Source organism: Ambystoma mexicanum, chromosome 4p (genome assembly GCF_040938575.1).
Source record: "Ambystoma mexicanum isolate Mex_15411 chromosome 4p, UKY_AmexF1_1, whole genome shotgun sequence".
Lineage (NCBI taxonomy): Eukaryota > Metazoa > Chordata > Amphibia > Caudata > Ambystomatidae > Ambystoma > Ambystoma mexicanum.
Genome location: NC_090927.1, coordinates 992,620,114 through 992,642,684, shown reverse-complemented (window position 1 = coordinate 992,642,684; position 22,571 = coordinate 992,620,114). Strand labels below are relative to the sequence as shown.

The window sequence follows — 22,571 nt, the reverse complement described above, 5'->3', positions numbered from 1 at the left end:
GTATCCCAGCGTTTTTCAGCTCTGCAGTCTTGGTCTATTTGCTTACTATTTATAGACCATTTTCTTATCATGGCTTCTTTACCTTTGTTATATTTTCTACTACAGCAAGTTTCTATGTGTCATCTACCTTGCGTTTCTGCGTATATACAGCTACTGTATCTCTTCTCGCTTATCTTCTCAGTGTATATGGTTTTCTTCATATGCGCATCTATGTTTACTTTGTTACTTCAGTCACATCTTCATTCTTTAAGTATTTGAATATCGTTTCAGTGTGTCCTTGTGCCTTCTCCTTATGACGTCACTTTTCGCTTGTCGGATTTCAATTATAGCTCCTATATGTGAGCAATGGTGTCTGCAGGCATCCTTCTACCATGTCAGTTCGAGGGTACATTCGAAACGGTGGTCTGAGCCACAATGTCTCTCATATCTACGATGCAGTATTGGGATGATACCTGGTGTCATGAACAGTGTCTTCTTCTTCTTCCAGTATGACAGAGCTAAGAGGTGGGCACTATCAATGACTTGTACATCTGCCTCTCTATGTTTCCCCCCTCTGGTCGAGTCCTTGACCACCTCCTCAATTTTCTTCACCCTTTCTTCACACTGTGGTTTCTTCAGAATCCATATCTTCGTCACCCCCCCTCAGGTCACCTGCATTCTTTGTGTGCTAATCCACACTCCGGGTCATATGGCAACACTCCCCAGTCATTTGACAGAATACCCAATGTCCCTCATAGTTCTGATGATCCTTGGGGTAATAAAACTTTGTTTCTCTGGGTGTCGGAGTACTTCCTTTCATGTGCTCACGGGCAGTACTTTCAGTCTGAGTGTGCTCGCCAGTCACAGCATTCACCTAGATCATTATCTTCATCCTAATAGCTTTCTTTGCTGTCTTATTGCACTGTCCTATGAGTATTCTTACAACACAGAATCCCAGCAATACTAACAATAGTATTGCTCCAAGCAGCTTGAAAGCATTCACCAGCCAGGTTGGAACCCATGAGAACAAGGACAAAAACCAGTCTTCATCTTCCGTCTCATCTACTTCTTCCTCTATTTTCGTGTGCAGGGTTGGCAACATAGTTATTGCTTCTGTTTGGGTTCCATTCTCTCCATCATGGGCAAGAATGTACATAACCGCAAGAAGGCCGGATCTTGGCGCACACCCCAACTTCCATTGCTGTAATCCAGTCCAAAGCATACTTGTTCTGGGAGGTCATGAGTCTGATGACCCTCAATTCTTCTCTAATCCCATTGAATCCTTTTATTGTCGTATTTATTGTTTGTAACAGCTCCCACCTGGTTATTTGTAAATTGTCGTTCACGGCAGTCTGAATTCCTGGCATGAATATGGCTGTAAATATCACTGCCATTCTACTGAACAATGTATGCTCCGCCGGAATGTCGTGATAGGCTTCTATTGATTTTGCTTAAAAATAGTTTTCTCTCTTCTGTCAGATGAGGTTGAGCGACTCTTCTTCCTCTGGTGTGCATCCATTTTCAGAAAGTTATCAGTATGGAGATCACTTTGGGGAATCACCAATGAGGAGACCTGTATGATCACTATAGAGCATATTCCTCCCCAATTTTTAGGTAGCGGCATATAAGCTTTGGATACACAGGCCCAATAGTGCCCCATTAGCACTGCAGTTCCTCCATTAATTCCTGGTACATCAAATATTTACTTCCATTCTTTGTTTTCTCCAACTTTGGTCATGCCCTTGTTTGTAAAACACAGTGCTGTATTCTTCATGTGCAACGGTTGTGCTTCATTTTCAACCGATGTTAATAATTTCGAATACTTAGCCCATTCTTTTAGGCATCCATCATTCACTATTTGCACTACCTGTACTGGTGCTGACATCAATAAGTGTGTCCTGCATGCTAACATTCTGTATTTCCATCCTGTACTAGTGGCTACTCGTCCATATACTAAATTGGAAAATTCCCATTCTTTTTTTATCAACGTGTACTTGTTATTCTTTATAACAACCACACTGGTGTAATTATAAAATGATTGCAATGATGATCCTGAAAATAATAAAACTGTCTTTAGGATTTCCCAAAAATGTGACAATATCAATGTGTCATGTCACTAAAGCCGGGTAAGACCAGTAAGGAAGGCATGGTATGAGTGGCAGACACACACCATAGATGTATTTGATAAGGTTTGGAGAATTTGTAACTGGCCCTAACTCTAGAATGGGAGAAGTCTCGACCATTAAACAAATAATAAACAAGTCCAAGTCCGTCTAGTCAAAATAAAAAGGCCTATACTAAAATAAATATTAACCTTGCCCTCCTCAAATGACAAATGTGTAAAGGGGATATAAAAAGGGAAAATAGTGTCTCAAAAGAAATGTCAAAATGGCTTAGGTAACAACTCCCTTCCCTACGTTTAGAAACACAGGGTCTCAAGTGTTTCTTTAAAGGATAGGTGGTTGGCACAGTTCTATAAATTTGGCACACTTTGGCTTACTGGTACAATTCAACAGTTCAGGCTTGGGCTGCAAATATTTGACAGTTCAACAAGATCTTTAGGCATCGTCCGCCTTTCCACAAATGCACTGTTAAACTCTTAACTTGTACTTTACCACAATTCAACACAGGCTTCCCTCCACCAGGCTCAAGCCTATCTTTCTTTTCAAACCTTCCTTTTACTTTACCACAGTTCAACACAGGCTTCCCTCCGCTGGGCTCAAGCTTGTCTTTCCTTTCACAAACATCTGTAATTTCACTTCTCACACGGGTCGCCCTCTGCCGAGCTCAAACCCTCTTTTCTATTTGTGGGGTTCTCTTCCCCAAGCTTTGTTTCAACAACTTTTATCTTACTTTACTTTTACTGGCGAAGACTTTCGAAACTGCAAGGATTTTACGTAGACCTCTGCATGACCACTTCGACTTCCCTTTAAACAATTGACAATCTTCATCTACTCTCAACACCAATGCTTCTTAGTATTTGTAGTTCCTTGGAATCATTGTTTCTTTACTTTGCCCTCTTGGCATGCTTAAAGTTCATACTTTGCCCTCATGGCATATTTAAAGTTTATATTCTTCGGTTTTCCACTCAATCAACTTTTAATTCCGGTTACTTTCTTCCCTTCATTTCCCTTTTTTTCACAACTTCACAACTTCCAACATTTTACAGGGACTTGCGAATGTGCGATTCCACCTTGCAGGACCACGCTGTTACTTGGTATACTCTCATCACAGTTCAGCAATTGTCTTTCCATTACGCGTTTATTGGCACAAGCGCAACCCCCAATTCTTGTTACAGTTTAATTTGCCTTTAACACACACCGGGCCTTTGTTGCCTTCGATAACTCACTGGTCGTGTTAATTGGGTTCCGTTCTTCAACGCCTTTCATGTAGCAGTCAAGGCCGTTGCTAGTACCTCCTCTGCTCCTCCCCGACTCCATCGTTCATCCAGGAGGGGAGCGGGCCTCCTTGAAACTCTTTGAAGGTATATCCTTTCTTCACAATCGGTTTCAGTCTTGGAACGTTGACATGTTTTTGAAAGTATGGAATTCTCGCCTGGCTCTCTCTCTCTCGTTCTCTGCAAGTGCCGATCAGCCCCTTGCCCTTTGATAGCCTGGTTCACATTAGCCCCGGAAGAGCTGCTCTTTCTCGCACCCAGCCTCGCTCAGTGTGTGCCTGTGTGCGCCACCTTTTATCCTGGCAGCCAGTGTTAACAAGTGGTAGGTGTGTGTAGTTAGGATTACGTGCCTGACTCTGCCTGATCTCATTAAAGAGACACGGCCATTGCAAGACATTAGAGGTAATCTTCCTGGCCTCATTGCTCATCTTCCTCGGCTCAGTAGTGTTGTCAGTGTGAAGTGGGGAGGAATTATGGAAGCTATAGGTTCCCATAAAATAGGTAGTTACATGGGTTAGATGGGCTGTGGGGAAATGGTGATACCATGTCTCACCATCAAGTTCTTCTACCCCACTCTGCGAGGACCACCTACCCAGGTGATCCTCCCTTCGCTTGACCACCCCAGGGTCGGGATCCAAAAGCGATGGCCTTTCCCTGACCACCTGAGCACAGGATCCCTGGGGACTAGGTTGTGAAACACCCTCTGTTTTTCACAAACCGAAGAATGTATACAAAAACAACATGCAAAAATGTGTGCAATGTTTTAGGCAACATAAAGTGTCATGTGTGAGCTTTGGGTTTTATCTTCAAGGCTTTATCTCTTTAGCCTCAAAGAAATTGTTCAGTGAATTCCTTGCAAAGTTCATTCGTGTTCCCTTTAAACTTGGGAACAGTCAATAGTCAAAAGGTTTGCATATATTCTTACTTCATCTGTTCTTTGTTTTGGCTCTTGGTAGCTGATCTTGTCTGGACTCGCGTAACTTCATCTCTTGCTTCACTGTCAACGGGTGCAGGAGGGGTCAGGGTTTCTCCTTTGTAAGGTTTTAAGTCATTCAGGTGTAACCAAGCTCTTCGTCCTTCGATCTTCACTGCAGTGGGAGTGACCCCCTCTACGAGATACGGTTCCTCAAAGTGGTGCTTATTCCAAGTGCGTACAAAACTCTTTACAAGCACCTTGTCCCATGGGTACAAGCTAGGCTGCTTTAGCAAGTCTATAGGATCAGTTGTTTGGCTGTCTTCATCGATCTTCTTCGATCCTTGCCTCTGATTTTGGATCTGTTGGGAAATAAAAGAAACACTAGCGGTCATATTTGTCAAATAATCATGTATCTTATGCCCTAAGGTTTTTGCTACACTATGGGCATCAGTTTTTATTTGAGTGGGAAGAGAAATGGGTACTCTCTTGCAGAGTCCAGTCACCAACTCATGAGGTGTTGGATGGTGATCTGAGCCAGGCTGATTTCTCAGGGCAAACCGAGCAAGGGGTAGGCAATGTAGCCATCCCTTCTTCAAAGTTATTTTGATCTTAGCTATCCTTTCTTTAAGAAGTCAGTTTAGCCAAATGGCATTCACCTGCGGGTGATACGCAGATGAAAACTTGTGCTTTATACCCAATAAAGCAGTGATCTGTTCAAACAGTTCATTTACAAAATGTGCCCCATTATTGGACCGCAGGACTTTGCACACACCCCATCTAGGAAACACCCCACATACAAGAAACCTGGCAGCACATGCGGCATCGGGGTGCGTACATGCACCTGCCTCAGTCCATCTGGAAAAGGGACATACTACCCCTAACATGTATCTGTAACCATTGCATGTTTGAAACATATTCACATGATCTATATGTAGATGCTGAAAAGGAACATTGGGTCTGTGAATTGCTCCTCTCGCTGATGGGCCCTGCTGTAAACTTTAGGCAGATAATGCAGTTCACAATAAACTGCAACATGTTCTTACAAATCCGGTGAAAACCAATCTTCTGCAATCATGGCAGCAAGACTCTCTTTAGTTGTGTGCGCGGGGCAGTGAAGCTGCTCCTGCGCTACCTTCAATAATGCTAGAGGCATAACTGGATTTCCAGTACTGTCTTGTCTTCAAATAGCCTCAGTGGGGGATAAATATCACCCCTGTCTCCTCCACAAATCCTGCTCTTCTTGTGGTGGTCGACCTTGTAGCTCAATTAACTTTATAATGGATAACATATAAAAACCTTACTTCACATCATACATCGCCCTGACATTTGCTTAATACTTTCCATTTCAAAATCAGAAATGTTTGGAAAATATGCTGCCCTTTTCACTTCAACGTCTGCGGCTTCCGCAAGAAATCATGTCTTCCCTCTTATTATGGGCTGCACATTTTAACATGGCGATAGCCCATGGGAGTTTTAGTGCCTTGATGAGTTTATCCAGATGCATGTTGCAGTGGTGTGCCACCTGCAAGGAGGAAACCCCTCCTTTTCCAACATGACAATCCTGCGTGTGCGGTTGATGTCACATAGGCAAAGTCAGAGTGTACCGTCACTTCCTCATCCCACTGGAGTGCTGCGATAAGCTCTACTAATTCTGCAGCCTGTGCTGAACAATGTGAAGGCAGTTTTGCACTTGTCACTGCTTCAAATTCACCATTTTTTTTAGCTTTACTACTGCTGATCCTGTATGATTTTCTCCTGTTTGGTCAATTTTTGAAGAACCGTCAATGACTAGAATTGCCCCCACTCCAAGAGCATTTTCTTTAACATTGGGAATATCATCATAGAACTCAGTATTTGTTGTGCAGTCATGTACATAGCCCTCCTTTGCTACTGGTTCTGCTATGAATGTCGCTGGATTCATTACTCTACATCTAACATTTTGATGGGTTCGAAATAATCACCTCATATCCCGATGTGCTTTCAGTAGTCCGTGTGCTTTTGGGTTTCTCTAAAATAGCAAATAAGGAATGCTCGATGAATATCGCCATTGAGCAACCCATTGTAAAACTTGCAGCTTTTCCAATCATGAAAGCAGCAGCAGCTACTGCTTGTTCACAGGGATAATGCCCTTTGATTACTGGGCCTAAAATCCCGCTATAGTAGGCTAATGGCTTATGCACATGTCCTAATGTTGTCTTCTGTGTATAGACTGCTGTCATTACTTCTCCATTTGAATAAATACAACTCTTTGTTAAAGTCTGGAATTCCTAACACAGGGGCACCCTTTTTAATTCTTCAAACCTTCAGTTATCTCATCTGTCAATATTATCTCACTTTTACCTATCTGTGCTATCTTGAGTCCTTTTAAAAGGGGTTGAATATATGTACTGTAATCAAAAACCCAGCCCCTGGAATAATTACATGGGCCTAAAAATTGGTGCACTTCCCTCGCTATCTTAGGTTTTGGAGTCTTCATAATTTTTCTGCTCTCTCAGGTATCACTTTTCTCCCGTCTTGAGGAATTAGGTTTCCTATATACAGGACCTCTTCCTGACAATATTGTAATTTTGCTTGGTCTGCTTTGTATCCCTTCTCTGCTAATATAGTGATTAGTTGAACTGAATTTTTTCTGCATTTTTCTTCTGTCTTGTTGCACACTATGTATATCATCTCTGCACTGAATTATTGTGCTCTCAAATTGTATGTTACCTAGGCCCATCTCAAGGACCCTATTAAAGATCAATGTGGACTCACAATACCCATGATGTTATCTTGTCGGTTTCCAGCGCTGGTTTCTATACAAAAATGAGGTCAAATCTTGTGAGCCCTCATGAAGGGGAATTGATAAAGGAAGGCATGTTTTCAATCAATAGCTGTAAAATATTTGGCTTTGGATGGGATGTTACATGATATCGTAGCTGGATTTGGAACTAGAGGAAACTCTGCTTCGACAATATTGTTTAGGGGACGTAGATCCTGAATAAATCTCCACACCCCCGTTGATTTCTTCACTGGGTATACAGCCTTGTTACGTAAGGATTCTGATGACACCAATATTCCCTGCTGTACGAAAGCGGAAATGGTTTCAAATATATCTGTATCGACTTCTCTAGACATGGGATACAGCTTTGCTCGCGGCAAAATTGCTTCTGGTCTGAGCTTAATTTGAACTGCTCCTGCTTCACTCACTAGACCCACGTCATATGGACTTTGTCCATAAGATGCTTAGCACCTTTTCTAAAACTTCCTGGAAAACTGGTGGTTTCTTTTTGACCAATGCCATTCTCTGTGGAATTTCCCTATTCTCAACTTTAATCCAATAAGTGAGACTTATAGAAATGACTAATTCTCCATCTGAATACTCATGTCTGAACAGCTCCTCATCTGTCAAGTCTGTTAGTCTGTATCCTTCATCAAGAGCTATTACTATTCTCTGTGCTCTTCCCTTTTGGTCTGTCCCACGAACAACCACCCTTTCCTATTTTACCAATGCTGCCTCTATTTCTATGGGGATAACCTGTCCCTCCTCGTCATCCATAGGTATTTGTGGCCTAAACAAAAATTTGTCAGGTATTCTCAACAGTTTACCTATCAATCCAGGAAGCCATGTCAACAAAATATTTACTCCATACAGAAATACTCCGGGTCTAAAGGGACACCTCAAAATGCTTTTTGGCCTGTAAATGCTAATAAACTCTTACATTCATGTAATGTAACCCTGGAGTGGAACACACTATCCCTTTGTCAGTGAAAGATATTGTCATGTTAAGTGTTGTCATCAAGTCATGTCCTAATATGTTAACTGGTGTCTGCATAGAATACAATAGTGGCATAGATATGCCATGTTCTCCAATAGAGATTGGTAATTTGTGAATAAAAGGAACTAAACTCATAGCCCCAGAGAATCCCTGCGCATTAATGGCAATGCCATATATTGGGTACTTTTCCTCTCGAACACAGGAACGAAAATATCTGGTCTCCTATTGTTACCCTGACCAGTTCCTCTTGGGGGTCTCGTGTCACTGATAGTACTGAACACATCAGGTCACTCTGTGGGCTTTCCTATTGTGGATTCAAATCCATCCCTGTACCCGTGAAAGGATTTCCACCTACCACGGTCACACTCCCTATCCTGGGTGTGGATGCTTGGGGGCTGTTGTATTTGCATTCCATTGTGGCACCATTGCTTGTTGTGTCTGTGCTTGTTGCGTCTTCCATTAAATCCTCCTCCCCTTGAGGGTTTTGAAATCCACCTCCTCTTCCTCTAGATCTATTCCCTCTACCTCGTGTCCAAACATTTTACCCACCTTGACCTATAGTGTACCCTACATTGCTTGGCTACCCTGGCTGTAACCCTTTTGTGGCAATGCCTTCACCGCTTGTCAATACTGCCCTTCTATGGCACATTTTTGACAATTATTTCTTAAATAGTTTTGCTTCCTCCTACCTTCTATTCACTGCTTTTTTTGTATTCTTCTCTTTAATAATCGATGTATGGTAGTGAACTGTATTTCTGGCCATGGCTTCGCTTCCATCCCTACCTGTTTCTTCGTCTGCCATTGTGCTGGCTCGGGCAGTCCCTGACATATGATAAAATAATGCTACCATTTTATCTCACGGTCCCTTGTCTCAAGACACCAATGTTCTTGAATCTCCTGAATAAAAGCAACAAGATCTTCGTCATCGCCCATTTTCCTTGTCATGTTTGCACCCATATCTGATGTCAGGATATTGTACGATAAGCGCCCTCCATATGTCTGCTCTACAATTGTTAAATGGCTCTCCATCGTGTGTCGTGTTTTGCGCTGTAAAACTCACATGTTATGCTCGTCTTCAAATGTCATCAGCTCTCTCCCCTAGAATAGCTACTAGTAGGCCTTTTATGTCACCCACTGCTAACACCATTCCCGCTGTCATTCTAACTCATGAATCCATTTTCCAGCATCTGCAGTCAAACTAGGTAATTTACATTTCAAATATTCTTTGTCCATTTGTGGCCACGATATATATTGTGGTCATTCGCCTCCTTTCTCTAATTATGGGAATTGTGTAAATCCTGGTCTACAATAATACCCACCTACACTTCTTGTCTTCCAGGTGGGGCTAGATTTGCCCATTCCTCTTTGTCCTGACAATGACCTTAATCTCCCTAAATAAGGTGGGGATATATCCCCTGCACTGCGCGACAGTGCTTGTGGTTGTTCAGAATATTGTGTCAATTCAGGTGGTTTTTCTTTTGGGTCTTCTAAATCTGGCCACTTCACCCTCTTTCTATGTTTGAATCTATTGAATGTGCCTTTTCTTCGCGTTCTTTCATCTTCTTCCCTTTCTTCATCTGACATCATTATACCCGAGCTGGTATGGCTGTTGTCCTCGTCATCAAGATCTAGTGTACTTAAGGACAGCGTTCTATGTATGCTCATCGTTATGTCATGCAATCTTTCTCCTGTTTCTTTCGGGGGTGATCCTTCAATGCTTGCTTTGGTTTTATAACCATCTTTCTCCCTCATTTGCCTATATAAATCCCCAATCCTTTTCCCTATGCCTTCTGCCTCATCCTCATGTTCATTAGCCCATGTCTGTATTCTCGGTATCCCTTGTAGCTCCCTACGGGGCTGTGGTGATCCTCTCTCTTCTTCCCATCGTTCTTGTGCTTTGATTGGTATTATACCTCTATTAACGGTGTGATCTATTTCATCATCCATTTGTCCTCTACTTTCTCATTTCTTCTTCTCAACTCCCTTATCTTTTTTTCTTCTCGCCTTCTTTGCAACCTGTGTTCTTTCAGTCTCTGTTTCTAGCTCTTCACATTTCGTCTCCTCTATTCCCTTTCTCTTTCTTTTGTTTTTATACCTTCTTCGCTCTTCCAATTGCTTCATATCTTTTTCTTTCTCCTCTTTCATGCCTGTTCTCGTTCCTTTTCCTTCTTTTCCCGTTCCTCTCTCGCTAACATCATCAATGCTCTTTCCATCCAAATTTAGTAGTATCTGTCTCCCAACCACTCGTTTTGTAGTATTATCACTTTGTTGACTTTGTCCTCCCCTTCTTTTAGTCTTTTGGCTTCTTCTGTCTCTGTCTGTCCCTTCTTTTATCACGCTCTCTATAATCATTGTGTGCTCACATGTATTTCCATTCTTTAATCTTGCTCTCTCTATATTGTCCTTGCTACTATAAGCGGGGGCGGGTATGTCAGATTAACATACCCCGCTGCTGCTGTTAACTCCTTTAAATGATAAAATCCCTGCTTGTCTTCAGTTGTACTATTATTCTTAGGAGGAGAAAGAGGAGCCAAGGATGTCGCGTCCTCCCCTTTTGGCTGATTAAGCATCCATGCCTTTTCAGGGGGGTCTTCTTTCTCGCTCTGATACATTTTCCATAGTTCTAAAATGGCTAACCTTTTCTGTTACTTCTTCACTTGAGGCTCCAGTTTCGTTCTGCAGCGGAGACGTTGCTGAAACGCGGAAACGCATTATTATAAGTTGTTGCAACTGCAAGTGACAGTGGAGCCCGTAAGAAATCAATAATCAATCACTTACCTTAAATCTGGTTTACATTCAATTTACACCTGATTTCAGCCTCGGTGGAAGGGCAAGTGTTCGAAACACGTGTCAGGCTACCCTAGTGTCAATTAAAAATCATTACACCATTTTGGTTTTACTAGTGTCTGTGCGCAGTGTGCTTGCAAAACCTGTAACTCATTCACTGTGAATGCAGCATGTAACTAGGTTGACATGTGTTGCAATACTTTTCTTGCAATACTGTTCTTGATAAGGAACCTTCTTGAGGCCAAGGCATGAACATTTTGTCAGCCGTGCCTTTTACCCTTTCAGCATGGCACTTCCTAATCCTGTGTGCGAGTCTCAGTAATGTTTTGCACAAGCGTAGCAGGGGAGTGTCCCCATAATGAAAAGCCGTTTTTAATGTTCAATACTTACCGGTTATTTTATTCTTTTATTGCCTAAATTAATTATACCACAACAATCAATTCAGGCCAGCACTATCAATCGCCACCCATTACCCAAAAAACTATTCTTTAACCAATATGTAGCCTATACATTAATGTTTATAATTCAATTGACTTGCTGTCGTGCTATTTTATTATTAACACTCAGCCAGACACATTGATTGTTTGGCATATGTTGTTGTTTACCAATCGCCCAGGGATCTCTCTTGTAACCTTTCTACATTCCTGTCTATAATCCTGTTTTTTTCTCTTAGTCTGTTGTTTTATATCATGCCTGTATCTTAAGTCCTGCACTTTGTATTACTAAGATGTACCCTTTCCCTACGGAAAACTGATTTAGTTAACGCTTTTAACCTTTGTAACCACTTTCTTCAAATGATGCGCCCAGATGCCTCAGGGCAAAGTGCGCAATACAAATAAAACAAATACTCTAGAAATCTTATTTCATTTACTGTTTTTATTCAACTGTTATTCTCCTATGATTGACGTCAATTGTTTTTTTTGGAGTCGGATAACCCACTTTATTATTACTATAGTTTTATGTGTCTTAGTTTAAACAAATTAAAGATTTTACGCTGACATATTTATAACCTCACACAAATGTGCACTATAATGTTCTACTATTGTCTTTTCTTACTTTCTCTAGTAAACGTAGCTCATCTCCAGTTTAACCCATCTGGAGTGTGACACGCATTCTTCATATCAGCCTTGCCTGAGTAATCCCCCAAAAAAAGAAAAACTCTGGGAATGTAATGCATGCCCTTCTGTCCCCTTCGGACTAGGAATCGGGGTGTATCCCTCTCTCTTAAAACAAATCCAGTTACTATATATATTTCCACTTACAATATAATCCCTCCCCTTTTATTTTCCACTTTCCCTCTTCCCCAATCGACTAGTTCGCCTTCAGTCTGCGGGGCGCCCGTGGGGACCGGACAGGAATTTCTTCAAAGGGGCACCTGCCGACCATCTTGTTTTCACATGCATGCTTTTCTCCGCTCTCCACATAAAACTCTGTGATTTTCTGGCTAATGGTGGAAGACTTCAAAAATGCGAGAGTCTGGATCTGAACCTGGGAGACTGGATCAGAACCATCTGCACCGCTACCAAAATGTACAGTAGCACCTTGCGTGTTCCTAGTGCCAGATGGAATTACCAATAAGTGATCTCAGACCCAAATAACCAGACACTCAAAGAATATGGCAAAATACTACTTTATAATCAGCTCAATAAAGTAGGGAAACCTGGTGAACAAACAGATTGCAGCTCACCCACTCTCGAATACATTTTGGTTACACAAAAGCTTTATACCTCCATATATGTCAGCTATGACGTCATCGTAGGTGGCAAACAGTAAAACCTATCGGACGGGGAGATTGGTTCGGGGAACATATATGCATATAGCTTATATAGGTGTTTAGTAACATTATTAGCTGCCCCATATCTAGTAGGCATGCCTTGAACTACCTCTAAATGCATATAATACAGATAATAGAGGAATAACAGCAGGTGCTGACGCGGAGCTCTGTGCTGGGATTGACCAAAACTGTTGTCCATTTTTTGTTTGCCTTTATACATTGTAACCCGTTATTGAGGGGCGGCTGTTAAAGTCCCTTGTTACTTTTTACCGGTTGAACTCTATGCCTCCTCTGATCCACCTCATCTTAGTACCAGTATTTGGAGCAGTCTTTGTGTTTTCTGTGTTCTTCCTTGTCTTGGTGTTTTTGGGGCCATTTGTTTCTTTTGCATCACAATAGTATATGGTTCTGCTTTCAACAAGAAGGTTGGCCTGGAGAGTGTGGAGAGGTTTTATTATTTGCTGGGCTAACCCTGAGATGGCTGAATTGTTCTTTATTAAAATCTCAAGGCCTAAGCTACCCCTAATCTTTATATTCTCTATCCTATGCTATAAAGAGAGACCATAAAAGGGTGCTCTTCAGGATGTTGTAAAAAACCAAAGTCCTCTGTCCAGAATCCTATGCTGACCTAATTTCTGTCCCTACAATTGCAAAAAGAAAATCGTAAATTCGACAAAGGTGCATTTGGTGCCTTGGCCCAAGCATATGAACAGTGGCTGGTTTTTGTCATCCACCCTAGAGTGTCTTTATCAGTTGGGGCTCCTAAACCCGATGCAAAGTCCAAACAAAGTGTTGCTTCAGTCTTCCTCTGCTCTGTACAGGTCATGCAAGGATTCTAAATGTTTCTTGTCCTATTTCCCCCTTGTGTAATCCTGGATCCTTTCCCCACTCTGAATGTTCTCCTTGCGTTCCCTACCAAGGAAACTCTGGGTGTTCTCTCCACCTAGGTAGTTTCTGGTTGTTACCCACCTTGTGGCTTGGTTGCTCTCACCCCGTCTTGGGGTCTGGTTTCTCTCGCCCCACCTTGGGGTCTCGCCTCTCTCACCCCACCTTGGGGTCTCGCCTCTCTCACCCCACCTTGGGGTCTGGTTTCTCCCACCCAGCCACAGGGACTTGCTTCTGTCACCCGCTTTTGTGTCTTGCTTCTCTCAACCCGTTTTGGGGTCTGGATTATCTTACACTGCCTTGCGTTCTTGCTTGGCTTCGCCGCCCTACTCCCGGTTCCCCAGCGCCACTGAGTACCACTGTTCTGTAGGAGGTGCTCCTCGGGAGAGTCTGTGAGTTCATCCAACACGACACGTCTTCCTTTGCTTCACAGCAGTGTTCTGTGCCGGGCAGAGCTTGTCCTCTCTTCTCGCTGGCTTCTCATAGGACTTTGGCATCAACTCCTCGGCACGCTGCTCCTCCGTTTCCTGGGTGACTTCCACTTCTGAACACTGTCCTGGGCCGGACTCTTCCGGTTTGTGTCCAGGCAGGGACAGTGAGTGCTCCACAGGCTTCTCTTCACCGCCTTGTCCGATCTGATTGGCTCTATATATTTCCCCCTGCTAGGCATTGGAACTGACCACTGTTCTCTCGTTCTCGGCGAGGACAGTGAATATAGAGGGTCAGAAATCCTAACTGGCATTCACACAGGACGTTTCAAGTTATCACAATATTTAACTCCCATATAGCCATCCAAGATGAATCATGAGTTAAGGGAGGATAACCTATATCTCTTTCTGTGGATTTCCTGTCCTCTGAGGGTGTGGACAGTCATGCCAGTGGGCTGTGACTTGCCCTGTCCCTACTGGGTCTTAAGCTTAGGTGGATTACCTGCCTAGTCCCAAAGGGGGTGGCTACCCCTGGCTTTGTCACAGTGGTTGCGTGGCCTTGACATGACCTGCCTGTGGCAAAGACTCACGTAGCCAAAAGCCTACCAAGTATGGACTTACATTTTTGCAGATCATCAAGCTGTTTCCTGGGGTTCCTTCCTGCTATACATTGTTTACACCAGTTAAGACCGTCACCTTTTATTGTGGTTGTCACTTACCAGCAGGGCAGGAGCTCTACTGTTAATGTATCCATATTTTTGCCATATGAGCATATTATATCTGCTCTCTTTAGTTTTACTATTTGAGGACTGTTTGAATTGTCCGGCTCTTCTTGGACTATTCTGTAGCCCTTTTTGGTGTCACAAACAGGAAGGAATAGGACACCAGAGACTGTATTCTGGAGTTCTCAATGCAATGTTATTGATACAGTAATTAAATTGATTGGGAAATAATGGAATAGGAGACATCTGATCAGTAGGGTAGGGACATACAACCATATAAGGGTTCCCTTCACCCCAGAGCTATTCTGCCAAGGGTCCCACTGTATAAAGCCTGCATGCCTAAACACCCTGACCGAAAAGAAGACACCCCTGGAATGCTGTCAAGTTCATCACCTGTTGGTTTCACTCTGTTCCCGATTCTTGTGATCTGACCGAGTCTGGGCCCTGTGATCTTTATTCCCTGTTAGAGCACAAGGAGAGTTGGAAGACTCCTATGAGATAAAGGAGTTTCTTTGCACAATAAAGTAGCAGAATAAGGGAGCTGTCTCTAAAATTAATCCAGATGGATCACAAATCACTGTATCCCTTGCTCTGGAAGGAACAGTTGTCTTTTGTCCCAAGGTCCAGACCCTGTTCTAGAAAGCAATGATCCAAAAGGCCAAGAAAGGTACTCACTGTCTCTGGTGTTTGAGGGTCCCAACACCCTTCTTGCGTCCTGATGACATCTGGGGCTCTATTAGGCTTTGCCGAATTTATTTTGGCGAATAGTAACTTTGCCAATTTTGTGTGGGGGGTGGTGTTTGTTGCTGATTTCACTTTTTTTACCACAGAAAGCGGTGGGAGGCCCCCTGCCACCCCTCTTCTTCTATCCTCCACTCACCCCTTTATATATCTTACCCATACTTACGATGTGTGGTTAAAAAGAAAATATGAGGTAAAAGAAAATCTGCAAAAAATCTTTTCTTTAATGTTGCAATTCGACAAAAGTGAGGAACATGAGATCTGGTATTCTGAGACTGGTCATATCTCTGTGTCTGTCTTCATTATGTCACCCCATGGGGTGGTAAATGCCTCCTGTGGCTGATGGATCCCTTGTATCCTTAAAGGTCCGGAATGGGTAGGTGCATCATCCGCCCCTCCCCCCCCAGCCCTCCTGCTATGGGTTCTCATGGGCTTGTGTCCCACCTTGGACAACTTGTGGACTGACAGGTGTTTAGTTCTCCCTCCTGCCATAGGGGTTATCTTTGACTTCTTTGTCTCTGCTTAAGATAATGTGTGTACCAGCTCTAGGGTCTTGGGGTAGTGTGGATGGCCTTTTCCTTGAAACCCTTGCCTGAACCTTGCCCTATTTCTCTGTTTCTACCCCATACATATAATTTGAGTCCGCTGAACTGCTTGTTTTAAGTTTGATTATTAATGATAATTTAGTTCTCAAGACACTTTTATGATGTCTCCCTGTTACTCCCCGTCTTAAAGGCCTGATTTATTAGGGCCTTTCTCCCACCTCCAGGGACCTGGTTATCTTATTTATTAATCTTATAGCTAGTTAAGGAGGATCTAGGTTTTCGGTTGATGTTCCTCTCAAGGGTGATGGTGCTAAATATCTGCAGATTCCAGCTCACCATGATATTACTTCAATGAACTATTCCCCTTTGCACAATAAGGGCCATTGTTTGGACCTTGTTTTTTCCAGAAATGTAGATCTTCTTTATGTGGAGACTCTTCTGTGACCTGATCCAACCATGCGCTCAGATACTCCAATGTCTCACAAGGCATCCCTTTAAGACCTTTCGGGAACAGACCTCTAAAAACACCAGGAAAAGCTAAGAGCAAAGTGTTAAAACCCTATTTTAAAGCAACATTTCTTTGACATTGATGTTCCCTTTTATAAAAGCATACTCTGCTGTGCTTTTTTGATTCCCTGCAGGCAACTATCATGGAGGCCACTGATAAGGTGATTCTCTAGTAACTCCATCACCCAAATCGAAATCTAAAAGTTCTCCATAGTGTAATTCGGGTCTACTTACTCTGAAACAGAACTATAGACAATTCGGGCCTCATCCCGAGTTTGGTGATAATTCAGTGGTAATTCTGCTGATTTGCTGCCAAAATCGGTTACAATTACTGCCACTTGGACCTGTGGATTTACCCCATGATTCCGAGTGATGGCAATTCCCTTTTTGGAGGTCATGGGACACCCTGTGAATTTTTGGCAGATTTACTGCCGGTGGAGCTACTGTGTGGTAAATATGCTGATTTTTGGCTGTAAGGTGGCAGATTAATCTCCGAGCTTTTTCTGGAGGTAAATCTTCCACTTCACTGCCAAACTCGTAATACAGCAGCACAGTAATGCGGTGGTAATGAATTGCTGCAGTTATACCACTGTTTTTTCCCACACGGCTGTCTTTCTAATGAGGCCCTTTGAGTCTTAATGCAGGGAAAGCGTGGCACCTTGAAATAAGTGCTTTCTGAAACAGACACTTACTGTTTACAAAAAGGTCATATTCGAGGCAAAAAAGTGTTTTTTTTTTCAGGCTGAAATAACTACCACCACAACCTGTCCTAAACAATGCTTCTAAGTCGTTCAGTATTTTCTATCTTCGTCTTGCCTTACACCATGACTTGGGAAACCTTAAATGCTTTTTTAACCACAAAATGATTTGTGGGTCTAAAGAAGAACTTGCGGTTTCCCTTCAAGAAGAACTTGCCAGGGAGCCAGCCGGAATCCCCCTTCTGTCTTCACTGATCAGCATTTATTTTTGGCTGTCAGACTTTAGACCCATCCTTTAATTCTATGATTCACTTATTGGGGGGTGGCATCCCACATCCAATCGGATAGATGCCACTTTTGCCCTGTAACTGAGAGAAGATGCTGCCCCTCTTGCAGCATGGGTGTCTAAATATTTTCGTTTTCTTCTCGTGTCATGTTTTGTCACAATGTAATTAAAAAGGCCCATCATGACCCTTCTTCTTAAGAAGCCGGTCTGTATCCCACAGTGTTAAATAATTACGCAGTGATTTCTGATCTTGCATGGATATGTAACGTTTTGGAAAAATGTTGGCTAAACATCTCTAAGAACATATTAGTCAGGTAACTATTGCTGATGTATTTCAATCCAGTTTCTGTCATGAGCATGGTATGGAAAGCGCCCTCTTCACTGCATGTGGTGATAGTCTTCTGTTGGTGAATTAGGTGCTCCTTCTCGTCCTATATTGTTAGTTCTGTCCACACCCTTTGATACTGTAATCTGCTGGAGACAGCCCAACATGGATTCCAATCATTCATGGAAGAATTTAGGGCATTACCAATTGACCTCATGTGGTGTTCCCCAGGGCTCACCATTTTCACCAATTTTCTTCTATGTCTATCTATTCCTGTTGTTAAAGCTTGTTGTTTCTTTGGGGTTTGAATACCAATCTTATGCGGCACACCTCAACATTTGCTCTCCGCACTAGTAATTGACAAGCTGGCCCCTCCTGAGTGCGAAATTATGTGCTGTGTTTATGAGGAAGGTATGCAGAATGTTCTGCCCTGAAAACTCCTGTGATCAATCTGGTGTGGGCATTAAATGGGGTGTAGTTGAGAGACAATGGACATTAACTTAGTTCTTCTAAAACAGAGGTGCTCTTTTTGGGACTGGGTCATCCGCTGGCAGGCTTGCCTCTCTTCTCCCTCCACACTTCTTTTGGGCTATTGGACACTGTGGAAAGCAAGTCTCCGAGTCAGTGTGCAAATTGTGTGATTGTCAAATCTTTATTTTTCAGCTTATGCCAATTTAAGCTGACAATTCCCTTTATTCGCAAGGAACTTATTGGTTGTTGGTCCAAGCCCTGATCACTTCAAGGCTTGATAATTCAATTTATTTTGCTACTGCTCCTTTCAAATTAAATTATTCCACTACATCCAAAACGCATCTGTGCTGCTAATTTATGACCTCTGTGAGAAACCTGAAGGTGTCTCACTTACTGGTCACCAGGGATCTGTCCTCAAGGTGGCCAGGACACGCCATCACTATTTGGGAAACTCTATCCCCACCCCCTTTTCTGACGCAAACACTTTTGCACACCACGAAAGACAACGGACTAACACCAGAGCCATTTACCTGACATGTTCCAACACAAGGGTCAGGCAGTTGACCAGAATCACACACACACCTGACAGACCTTTCCTATCCCCACAGGGATAAAAGGTGCAGCACGAGAGTACGCTGTGTGCAAGACAGACTTCACGCGAGACATCTATCTAAGTACGGCAGTTCAAGACGAGTGGAAAGGTGGCAAGAACCGAAGAGGCAACAAGGAGAGAAGCGACCTTCCCCTTTCTGACCCAGACTTGCAAAGCCTAGCAAAAGGAATCGTAAGGCCGCGAACAATATCCAGCGTGTGTTGCAGCAGATGTCAACGGTATACAAAGCCCTCCTCCGCTGATAACTAAGCCAGGGAGAGACGCTTGCTACTATGGTACCGTCCTTCACTCCAGAGACAAGAAAAGCCAAGCGGTTCATCACAGCCGGTGAGTCAAGGGGAGAAACGATAAGAAACCAAACTGTGTTGAAAGAAAGATGCAAATGGCAAATTAAGGGAAAATGAATGAACTGTTAACTCCACAAAGGAACGCCAGCTGCAGAGGTGTCTGGCACCACCTAGGTGCACACTCGAGAGACTCTGGTTAATTCCCATATTGTTGAAACTACCGATACCAGAGGGCTTTGGGAAAGCCGCAAGGAAAAGGTCTAAGTGGTCATATAGGGGTCTAGCAAAATCCTCTGTACAGTTGAAAGTCTTTGACCGACACATAATTGGAAAGCTAAGGGAGAGGAATCCTGCATAGTAAGAAAGTAGAAGAAACTGAGAGTCTGGCAAACGTGAACCCGACGGAGGGATGCCTGAAGAACGGACGAAGCCTGATGCCCCAATGATCATTGTGTTGACAAGAGTGAACTCGACAGAGGGATGTCCACAGTGGATTGTTTAAGAAGACATTAAGACTTGTGAATTCGAAAGGTGAAATATTTTGGGAAAAGCCGTAGTGAACCCGACGTAGGGCGGCATACATTTGAGACTGGTCTGAGCCCGGAAGAGGGGGTTCCAGGGGTGAAAAGCCATCACCCAACAGTACGTGAATGCTGTAGTGAATCCAACGGAGGGAAAAAAACATTCAAGAAGGGTCTAAGCCCGGAAGAGGGGGACCAACGGGTGAAAAGTCGTCACCCAACGACTCATGAATGTAGCAGATGAAATCTTTTGAAGGCAAGCATAGTGAACCCAATGGAGAGTGACTGATATTCGAGAGGGGTCTGAGTCCGGAAGAGCGGGATCCAGGGGTGAAGACTCTTCACCCTAAGTGCAATCAGTAAGGAACTTTTGTTTGTTATTTTCAACACATCAGGTCCTCGGAGGCAAGAGACTTTTTGTAGAAAAGAGACTTAACCACCGAAGGTTCTGATAACTGAGAACGGAACGGTTGTCTGGCACTGGGAAAGCTTGAGAGTGTGCGGTGCTCAAGAGTCCCGCCTTGTCCCGTGCTCAAAAGGGGAAAGGAAGGGAGAACCCCAGCTACCACATCCTGAGGCTACCACATACCGATTTATAATTTGTGAACACTTCTTTCTTTCGTGTGATTCCTAGCCCACACTCTTATTTAGTTGTAAGGATTGGCAATTTTTTTTTTTTTTTTTTTTTTGCATAGGTCCTTTTATCTGACAAGACTCCACTATGACTGCCTTATTATTATTTGATGGTCGTAGCTTGGTCCCATGTTTAATAAACAGCCTTGAACTGTGATCACTTGTGTCTATCTTTACTGTTGCTGCCATGAGTTCCTTACACCTCTGAACTGAGAAATGCACTGGCTGGCTATTCAATGCTGCGTCATGAAAACAATCTGCTAAGTGTGTTAATGGGCTTGCCCTTGTCTGTTATGCCCCAACGAGGGCTCTTCTGTCCATGGAACTGCACCTTTTGGCGGTTTCCATCTTTAGCTGTGAGACATAGGGGGCAGGAGTTTCTCTCTGTAGGGTTGGCTTTCCCCTGAATATGATACTTTTTTCCCAGGTGCCCTCGTTCTGAAAGGCAACTAAGACGCATCGTTTGGACCCTATATCCCTGGTAGTAGTTTCTTTTTGCAGCATTAGATAATTTAATTTGCAGTGTTTGTTTGTCATCTTGCACCATACAAATGATCAAATGAAATTAATTCAAGGCCGTGTTGTATACAGCATAGCTCTCAACCATTTGTGTTGCAAAGGCGGGTGAAATCACCCGATTTTGTTTTTGGCGGGTGAGACGCCCATTAGAATGAATGGGCGTGCAGGGGGCTTGGCGGGTGAGTCAGCCCTTTACAGGGCGGGTGACACCCGCCAAAAGCGGGTGAGTTGAGAGCTATGATACAGCCTTAAGCCCTTGTGTTTCTAAGCCCTGCTGACTTGACGGATCAGGCAAATGAGGACGAGGAAAATGAAGCTACTCCTTCGGATCACACATTCTGTTTGAGTGGGGAGGGCGGGGTTAGAATTCTGGGACCAGCTGGGCGAGCCGTCTACAAATTCACACATGGCGCAGAGCTGATTGTGAAAACTGAGCTTGCAATCTACAAACGTGTCAGCACTACGAAATCACAAAGATTGGGCGGCAATAAGTGAAGGATTTGCAGTGCAAAGTCAAGGAATCCCAAATTATGATTCACAGAATGCCTGCTAAAAAGGTTTGCAATACGTGAATCTGTGCAAAGAATAGTCGAAAAAAGCGCAAACGCACAACCACCTCAGACTTGGTTAGAAGTCAGGGCATTGTATAACGCATCATAATGGTGTTTATGGCGTGTCAGCATTTTTCCTAAACCGCAATCTGTTGTGCTTTTTCGCTTTTTCCTTCATCGTTTCCTCTGTTGCTGTTGTGTGGGTTTTGACTGCTTCTCTATTTGATCGAATCACGGAAGACATTTTTCTTTGTTTTGTTGGTTCTTCTCTGCAACCCTGTGCCATCTTAATTCAGTGCTCTAGAGGGGGCAAACGTGTTTATTTGCCACGAATAACCCGGCTGATGTCAAGTTTAATGGAAGTGGGGTCTGCCACTGTGTGTAAAGGCTCCCCATTTTCAGTAACAGACACGCACGCTAGTTGTGTGTTGGCCTCGTCTGATCCACGAGTGGTACACATCACATTGGCACTTTGGCTGAGCATCTCTTTTAGGCATTTACATGTCCTCACAGAAAGGGGACACGAGATTTGCATTTTACAATCTATTGTGAGTTCTTCTTAGTAGTGGTTTCCTATGCCAGCACTGCGATTCCTGCTAAATCGCAAACCCTTTGTGCTTTGTTTTTGCGTGTGCCATTTACATAATTGCAGTTTGCAAGTTGAAAATATTTCTAAACTTTGCAATAAAAGATGGCTTTTTATGTACATTTGGCCCTTACCATAGCCGGCAGTCAACAGGGGAGCCACGAAACCACAGCTTCCTGAAAACCATTAGAACGTAATTGTATACCACTCACACCAAGCGTGCTTATCCTTGGATATATTGCGGCACCACATAACTACATTATTTGAGACGGTACAGCTTTGCTTTCTTAGCTTAACTGTAATGTGGTTTTCACCCTCAGGAATATCACGCATCGGGATTGTCTGACGAAACCCTGGCGCTTTGGTCTAAAGCGGCAGACCTCTTTGAGAACGCAGGTGCCAAAGTCATTGAAGTGTCCCTGCCACACACGGGCTATTCCATCGTCTGCTACCACGTCCTATGCAACTCCGAAGTAGCATCAAACATGGCGAGATTTGATGGGTTGGAATTTGGTAGGTTTCTCTTAATTGTTTCCAAAAGCATTCATCGAAAAAAATCTTCCTATCTGTAGTGGGTTTGGGAAAAACGACTATTCCAGGGTGTAAGAAGACTATGAGTAAATCGCACACACTAACACTTGC

At 43.3% G+C, this 22,571-nt stretch overlaps 1 protein-coding gene across 2 annotated transcripts in view; it reads left to right on the top strand.

The window, feature by feature from the left end:
• QRSL1 (glutaminyl-tRNA amidotransferase subunit QRSL1) overlaps positions 1–22,571 on the top strand; it is a 522,490-nt gene that overhangs the window by 310,730 nt on the left and 189,189 nt on the right. For both annotated transcript variants that reach the window (XM_069606574.1, XM_069606573.1), the window contains exon 8: positions 22,250–22,442. In XM_069606574.1, coding sequence (XP_069462675.1) covers positions 22,250–22,442 — 193 coding nt within the window. The remainder of the gene's footprint in view (positions 1–22,249; positions 22,443–22,571) is intronic.